The 8,877-nt window shown below is 27.6% G+C and overlaps 1 protein-coding gene across 1 annotated transcript; it reads right to left on the reverse strand.

The window, feature by feature from the left end:
- Positions 1 to 534: 534 nt before the first annotated feature.
- LOC107626039 (disease resistance protein RML1A-like) lies at positions 535 to 7,010 on the reverse strand. Its single transcript, XM_016328810.3, has 4 exons — positions 6,514 to 7,010; positions 2,375 to 3,467; positions 1,988 to 2,287; positions 535 to 1,887 (listed from the first exon to the last, which is right to left on the reverse strand). Exons 1-4 carry the CDS (start codon positions 7,008 to 7,010, stop codon positions 535 to 537), a joined length of 3,243 nt encoding a protein of 1,080 aa, XP_016184296.2.
- Positions 7,011 to 8,877: the final 1,867 nt, after the last annotated feature.

An 8,877-nucleotide genomic window follows, 5' to 3' on the forward strand; every position in this document is an offset into this window, starting at 1 on the left:
AGAATCTATATAATTAATGAAAATGTATCATGCTATTAAAATTGAAACGAGAATCTTTGATTGAATGCTAGAAGTACCAGAGTAAATTAAAATCATGTGAATTTGAGAGGCTTTACATGCAGTAATACATAAATTAAAACTTAATAATAGAAACTCTTCACTCGTGTAAAAAAAAGTGTGGCATTCCCAAGAATCATGACAAAAAGTGGTTCAATTAGATTAGGATACACAAATCAAATAAGAGTTTCACAAGATCACAAAAGTGAATATAAGTGCATCTGTTTGTACAAACTTTCAAATAGTAGTACAAGGTGGAATTAGAGGCATGAAGCTTTTGCTAATGTTGAAAATCAAATGCAGTGGTAGTACTCCCCCTTGCTGCCTTTTACATCCAGACTACTCTGCAAATGAATAAAATAAGTGCATTTCAATAACATAAACGTGCACACTCTATAATTATAATCATGTTAGAATGTGCCTGATTAATAATACCTTTGATAAAGCAGCTAACTTTCTTTTACTTAGTCATGCAACTTACTTCTTCAGGAGTCGATGTGATTTTCCTTTAATCTTCCGGATCATCTTGCTTTTCAGTGCGTCTATACTCTGCCTTGTGATGGAGTTATGACGATGAGGGTTCAACTGCAACTTGGACTCCAATTCAAGTTTTTGAATGACATCCACGACAGTTGAGGCATAAATTGGCAAAACCCCACACCCTTTGATAAAAACCTGTTTTTTCCTTTCTTCTACTCTCTTCTCATATTCAGGTCTATCAACACTGAATCTGAATGACATCTTTTGGTTGCTAGTGCTGTCATCATCATCACACATTTCAATTTCCCTAAACATGTCTTCCTCAGGAAATTGATAAGTCCAAATAAAAACGTGATCTTCAGAGTTCCGTCGTCTTTCAGGAACAAAGTTTAGCCTTGTAATTAGAAATGTGTGCTTTACATCATCTCCGACGTGGCCGTATTCACACCTAATATTGAGAGTACCCAATTTATTAAAATAAGGAGGCGGTATGTTTTGAGAAACAACACAACAGAAGATGAAACCCAACAAGTGGTAGTAAGGTTGATCAAGTTCAATTGTTATGGACGCTTCTGTTGTCTGACATACAAACCACTCTGGAACTTTGTACCCTGGATAACAAATACGACCATCCATTCTACGATAATCATAATAATTTATCATCTGATATTGACCTGTTAAAAAAAACAAAACATTTTTCAATATTGTGAGATGGGCATCTTCACCAATATCATTCAGCGACTGCTCTTCCAATTTCACGCAATTTTCAAATGAGATCTGTCTTCTGTTCAAACTAAATACTGCCTTCAAACTGAATATTCTTTCCAGTGATGTGCAGTCATTAGCAAGAAGCACTTCAATAGATGGTGGAAGCTCCGGTATAGATCGAAGACTACAACAACCTCTTACGTCAAGAGTCACTAACCTTGATAGGGTTTTAATGTTGTGTGGAAGCTCAATTAGCTCTCTACATTGGAAAAGAAAAAGATACCGAAGATATATAGAGCAACAGAATTCATTTGGTAGACTCTTAATTCTTAACAAAGAGAAACACGAAGCCGTCAGTTTCTCTGACGACACCGAAAATTCCTCCAGCCTTGAGCACATTCGAACCCTGAGTGTTTTAAGAGACTTCAAATATATGTTGCCTTTGACACTCTTCAATTTTTTGCAACCATCAAGATACAATCCCTCAAGTGTTTGGATGGATAAAATAGATGGATGAAGTTGACATAGATTTTCACAACCCTTTAGGTTTAACCTTTTAAGCTTTGTTGCTTTACTCAAGTCTGGGAGCTCTACCAACTTTATACATCCACCAAGGTCAAGGTTTGTCAAACTCACAAGATTCTGTAATAATTTAGAGATACATTCATCACATTATGCAAAAATCCTTGATATCCAATCAAAAGAAAATGAATAAAAAAGAAGTTCATATTGGTATTAGTACCTGTGCTCCATCCCAGAGTTTAGAAATTTTACTGTTAGTCATCCTAAGCTCAACAAGTTTCTCTACACAAAACCTTGATGGTAGAGAATTCAGAGGACAACTATTCCACTCCAAATAGCTGAGTTTTGCAGGAAACGGGTCCAGGGTTGTGGGAACATAGACTTTGCACTGTCTTCGATACCAAGGAGCATAAAACTTAAGAAATCTTAGACGAGGCATATTTTTAAATGTGTTCTTATTTAAGTGTAGATCTCCAATTTGGGACAAGTCTATCATAATGCCTTCTACTAAACTTTTTTCCTGAAAACCAAAGACGAGTACTAACAAAATGCTATTGTAATATAGTTTAAAATAAGCAAAAACAAAATAGTTGTACCGTTTTCATACCTCACTACTTTTCAATAAGTTGCAGAAATCTTCAGGTTTATTTATTCGAGTGAGCTTTCCAGAATCTTTATTTGATTCTTGGCGAACAACTTCCCAACCCATTTGTTGTATCAAGTCATGCATTACTATTTTATCGCCGAAAATAGTTATAAGAGCTTTACGCTGAAGAGTGCTTATACCAATGTCGCCAAAGAAACCACAACAGTCTAGAAACCTTATGACATTATCCTTGTATTCTCCTCTGAAAAAGAATGCAATGTCAAGGAATATGTTCTTATCTGAATCATCTAAACCATCATAACTCAATTTTAAGACATTGTAGATGTCCACATTGAGATGAACCTTGAGTTTTTTCAATGCACTTTCCCATTCTTTTATGCTCCTTGAGTATAGAAAGGATCCCAATACTTTTAATGCTAATGGATTGCCCTTTGTGTAATTAACTGCCATTTCTGAAAGCTCTTTGTATCCATTTTCAGGATAGCTTTTGTTAAAGGCTTTTAAGCAAAAGAGCTCAAGGGAACTCTTAAAACTCAATACTTGGACCTTGTATATTGCATGCACTCTTGCAGCAGTTAGTTGCTCGTCTCTAGTTGTTATAATGACCCTACTTCCTGGTGCCAAACAGATTTGTTTTATAGTTAGATAATCTAATATATCTAATGTATCCACATCGTCAAGCACTATGAAGACCTTCTTCCGACTCAACCTTCTCTTAACATACATAGATCTTGCATGGGCTGATCCCTTTACAAGGAGATGTTCTCCTTCAAGTAGTTCAGAAATAAGTTTCTCATATAAGCTGTGTTCACCAGACTTTTGTAATTCTTCTCTTATATTTTGTAGAAAGCAACAACCTTCATATCGAGAGGCACATCTGTCGAATATTGCTCTAGCAATTGTTGTTTTACCTATGCCTCCCATGCCCCAAATTCCCAAAATTCGAACTTCTTCAGGGTCCATTTCCATTAGACGTTCAAGAGAGTTTAATTTTTCATCAATTCCAATAAGGCTTTCGGATGCATTTGACAAAAGATGCGACAATTTCTCCGAAATATTCTTGACAATATCTTCGATTAGTTCTGATTCATTTCTATCGTATATGGAAAAGAAAAGGAGAAAGTATACCATAATACAAGTAAAAATAGACAAGAATAAGAAGAGGAAGGGAAAAAAACAATAATAATGGAGACGAGTAATAAAAAAAAATGAGCATGTTTAAGCTGGTGATTTTGGTGAATTTATATTTTAATACTAATTATATCAAGTAATTTAGATATTTTGTCAAATATATTAAATTAATTTTTAACTTTTTTTTTTATAAAAGTGATTTTTTTTCCCCATGTGTATCTAACTTTTTTAATATCTAAAGTAACTAATTATTATTATTTATTGCTGTTTCTTATTCTAATGTGCATTTACATGCTCTCATCCAACAGAGTATGAAAATCATGCAAATCTTTATCAGTTTGCTTTTCTCAGTTGAAACGGATATGACAAACTTAGGGTGAATGCATAACTGATAACTGTTTATTTGTACAATTTAGTAGGAAACTAGGGTGCATTTGTTTTCGAGAATAGGATAAGACAAGACACACAAGAAAGGATAAGACACTGATAGACAAAGACACAAAATTTTGTGTTTTTGTATTTTTTTTGCGATAAACTAGAATAAATTATGAAAATCTAATTTATTCTTATTTTTTTTTCGTTCAAAAACTTTGAAATGAAAAATATAATAATAAAAAATATAATTATAAAAAATTAACAAGAATAATGAAAGAAAAAATATAAAATAAGTTGTGTCACTTGTTAGTGTCTCTGTGTCTTTTCTGGACACAAAATACATTAATTCAATGTCTCTGGACACATTGTCTCTGTCCATATCTCCTCTGCCAAAAACGATTTTGTGTCTCTGTGTTTCTGTTTCTGTAAACAAACGCAGCCCTAGATCTATATCCGCGCATGTCACAAAATTTAGATAGATATATAAATTAATATAAAATTTCACAATTATGTAATTACAAATTTATAAAGCTATGTGAAAAATTATGAAAATATTTAATTCAAATCTGTTTATGTAATTTTATTCAATTTAGAATTCCAAGATAATAATAATTATGATATTAAAATACTTTGATTCTTATACTAATATTTTTATGTATGTGTGAAATAATATTTTTTTTTAATCAAAACCAAATTTCTAATACAACTAAACAAAGTTAACGTTGAAAAGGTAATTTATTTAATTCCTTTTAAAACTAATCCTAAATTTAACAATTTTAAAATAAAAAAAAATATTATAGTATTAGTAAATTGATACTTCTAATTTTTAATACAATTAAATAATTTTAACTCAGAAAGGATATTTTAATCTTTTAAAATTAATTATTTTTTCTCAAAGATAGATATTTTATTGATTAATAAAATAAATGGATGGTCTAGAATAGTATTTTCTATTTTAAATATTAGAGAGGAATATATTTTATTTTAGTCTTTCTAAAATCAAATTCAATTTTCTAATACAATTAAACAACTTTAATTCTAGAAGGTATTATTTTAGTCTTTTTATTATTAAAGTCAAGTTCCTAATTTCTAATAAAACCAAATAATCTTTATTCATCCTATAGTATTTTAGTATTTTCCAAATTAATCCTAAACGATTATTTAATCTTTTAAAAAATTAATTATAAAATTTTTTTAGTCTTTTAAAATTAATTCTCGAAAGGTATTTTAATTTCTTAAAATGAACTCTTTCCGTGTTTTAATCATTTTAAAATTAAATTTAAGTGTCTAATTTTTCATACAATCAAACAATATTAATTAGTCATATATAAGGATATTTTAATGTTTATAAAACTTAATCCTAAAAAGTGATTTAATTTTTTTAAATTAATTATAGGAATATTTTAATATTTTAAATACTCAAATTTATAATTTTAAATATATTTAAATAAAATTAATTCAAAAAAAATATTTTAGTCTTTTAAAAATGAACTATAAGCTAAGTGTATTTTAGTCTTTTTAATATAAAATTTAAATTTATATTTTCTAATAAAATTAAATAATTATTATTAATCACATAAAGATATTTAGACTTTTTAAAACTAACTTTAAAATAATATTTCACTATTTTTAGTTTTTTGAAAATAAACTATAAAAATATTTTAGTCTTTTCAAAATTAATGCTAAATGTGCATTTTAATCTTTTATAATAAACTCTGTGAATATTTTAATATTTTTAAAATCCTATTCAAATTTTAATTCTAATATCATTTAATAATCTTTAACTTATTAAAAGGGTATTTTAGTTTTTTATTAATACTAAAAGGTTGTTTTTGTTATAATGTTAAAAACGATACTCTAAATCTTTTGTAACATTACTCAAAATAATATTTTAGTCTTTTATAAATAATTAAAAGGATATTTTAGGATAAGATAAACTGTGATATATTTTTAAATTTAATTAATATTTTCAATAAAAGTATACAAATATAAATATTGAGATTTAAAATATATAATTTATTAATTATTGATTAATGATATAATATTAAATTAAATTCAAATAAAATCAACTAGAAAGAATAATTTTTATTCTTAAAAAGAGGGATACATAAAACTCACCTATGATTGCTGCTTGCTAGATAGTAGTACATCTCTCTCTCATTTAAATTTTAGCCAAGAATACTTAGACGAGTGCTAGAGGCAGCAGTTTTTGTGATTTATAGCCATCAAATAACTATTAATGATGTAAAATTTCATCTAATAGTATGAGATTATTCACTTTTTTTTTGTGGTTACATACTGGCCAGAATTTAATAAAGTTGCTGGTCCTCTAGACTTTTCCTATTTTTTTTGGTACACTTTTTAATACATTTTTTAACTTCAATATTAGAAGTGATTCATAAGAAATAAAAATTAAAAAATTGAATTTTTGTTTACCTAAAAAAATACACCAAAATTATATATAAAATGATATAGATATGATTTCTCTATTAGTCTATTTAAAGTAAACTAATTTGATGTAAGAGCAAAGATTAACTCACTATATATAGGGGTAATAAATATAAAATTAAATAACAAACAGTAAAAGAGGCTAAATAACAAAAGCATATATTTTTATAGATGAAAAAATTTACCGATATTTCGATGGATAATGAATTCCAGATAAATTTGCCGTCTTTTTCAAAACAGATTTCCAACTCTGCATAATTTCCTCTTCATATCTCTCTTTGTGGACATCAAAAGCTTCTGCCAAAATTCCTTTTTGATGCCTTACATGAGAAGGATCAACATTATAAAAAACAGGTATCACAATCCTTTTATATTGTTCCATGCATTCAATAATCTTCACAAGCTCCTCCATACACCATCTCGAAGAAGCATAGTGTTTGGAGAAGATGACCAATGAAATGTATGATTGCTCAATTGCTCGAAGGAGGGTGGGTGAAATCTCATCTCCCGGATGAAGCTTTTCATCGTCAACAAAGAAATCAATTTGATTACGATGCAAGTCTTTCGTCAAATGACTAAGAAAAGAAGTGCGAATGTCTATTCCTCGAAAACTGACGAAGACATCATGTTTGATTAGAGGAACATTGAAAGCAGATGAACTAGAGAAAGGAGAATATGCCATCGAATGTTTTGTGTGTTAGTGTGGTGTGATGAATTCTTAGCTAAAGACTAAGGTTATATAATGAGCCAAGTGAAGTTAAGTAGTCAACCATAATGATAGCTAGGTGCCTAGGTGGCTAGGTTCTTCCTGCTTGTTTCTTCGTTAATTTAAAGGTCTCTATAATGATGAGAGTTGATCCTTTCTAATAGTGTCAATTGTTTAATCTCATTTTTTATTGTTTTTTTTTTTATATTTATTTTTGGTTCTACTTATAAAATTAATTAACGATAAGAGATCACATTTTATTCTTTTAAGTATTAAAAAAATTAGAGATGATCCATTCTCCTATAATGATAGCTTTGCTTTACTTAAGTGGGCTCATCCCTCTTCAATTATGCTGAGTATTATTCGGTGTCTCGATCTATGGTCCTCATTTTAAGACATACAGGAAGAAGAAATACTAAAAAATAAAATACTTATTTTATATTTTGAGTTTTTTATTTATACTTTTTTTTTTAAAGTAAGGAAGAAAAATTTTTCTTTTACAATTTTTGAAAAGTACATAACAAATGTATTTCTGAGTTATCTATTTGAACTTTTAAAAAAAAAAGATTAATTTACAAATGTATTCTATATTTCTGGTGAAAGATAAGTTTTTCTATTAAAAAATTAATACCTTTTAAATGTAATACTATACAAATATTAATACTCTTAATGTGAGATTTTTTTTGTTGCACACATCTTTAAAATTAAAAAAAAAATTATAATTGGTTATTGCTTGTTAAAACTAAAACATTAATTTTATTTTATTTTTTAAAAAAATTGCTTTGGTGTCTGCACACATTAATGTGTAATTGTGTATACAAAATTTTGTTATATATATTTCTTATTATTATTAAAAGAATTTACTTTAAATTAAAGTGTTAATAATATAACATGTTTTTTTATTAATAACTTATGTAATTATTCTATTTTATATAAATAATACAGAACAATACTTTTCAAACATAGCATATAATGTCAAATAGTTTTTTATTCTGTATGACCATAATTGTAATTTTCATAAAAGGTGCTTACATATTTTTTATTACAGATAATTTAATTACTTCTTATTCTAATAAAATGTACTTTTATAAGTAAATTCAAACATAAAATATTTTTTTTTATTTTTAAAAACCTCTAAATTGTACCAAAAAAGAAGTTGGATAGTTGGTCTAAGGTTGATAGTGATGTATTTGTTGTCAATACGGACAGTAGTTATGTATGTGTGTCCGTGGAGAGTAACTTGCAAGTCATTAAACTAAAAACCAAATGATCTCTCACGAGATTAACTTATCAAAACCTTTTAGAAGCAAATAATAATTACATACCTAATGAATTATAGTTCAAATGAAATAGTTTTTTCATTCTCACTTAGAAAATTTCAAATTCGAGCCTCACTCTTAATTTAAAAAAAAAAAAAAAAACATAGTTACATAAACATTATTAATGGAGAACCAACTTGTAAGTGAATAGAATAATCGCCCAAAATATGTATGTGGGGTTCATTTATGTAAAATATATGGCGTGAAAGCACAGAATCTGTGTGTTGTTTTTACGTGTTTACTGGTGATCTTTTGTAGTTCGTTTTGCTTAATGTTGTTGTTCTCAACTTTTCTTCATTGCCGTGATGCAACATGATCAAAATATATCAATCATTCTATCTGTATATTAAAAATCAATCATTAATTAATTAATTAATATATATAAAAATATGTATTTATTACTTTAAATTTTATTATATTATTATAAATACATTAGATTATTCTATTATTATATATTTAATTATTCTAATGATTTATTATTTAATTAAAAAATTATATAAATTAATAAACCAACCCCAAACTAA

Source organism: Arachis ipaensis, chromosome B2 (assembly GCF_059453495.1).
Source record: "Arachis ipaensis isolate K30076 ecotype BB chromosome B2, ASM5945349v1, whole genome shotgun sequence".
In the NCBI taxonomy this organism is placed as follows: domain Eukaryota; kingdom Viridiplantae; phylum Streptophyta; class Magnoliopsida; order Fabales; family Fabaceae; genus Arachis; species Arachis ipaensis.

Bases quoted from the DNA above. Each gene is read 5' to 3' on its own strand.
- LOC107626039 (XM_016328810.3), bottom strand. From the start codon at position 7,010: ATGGCATATTCTCCTTTCTCTAGTTCATCTGCTTTCAATGTTCCTCTA. The intron at 2,288-2,374 runs GTATGAAAACGG...TTTGGTTTTCAG, and splicing joins ACTTATTGAAAAGTAGTGAG to GAAAAAAGTTTAGTAGAAGG. The intron at 1,888-1,987 runs GTACTAATACCA...AAATTATTACAG, and splicing joins AACTCTGGGATGGAGCACAG to AATCTTGTGAGTTTGACAAA.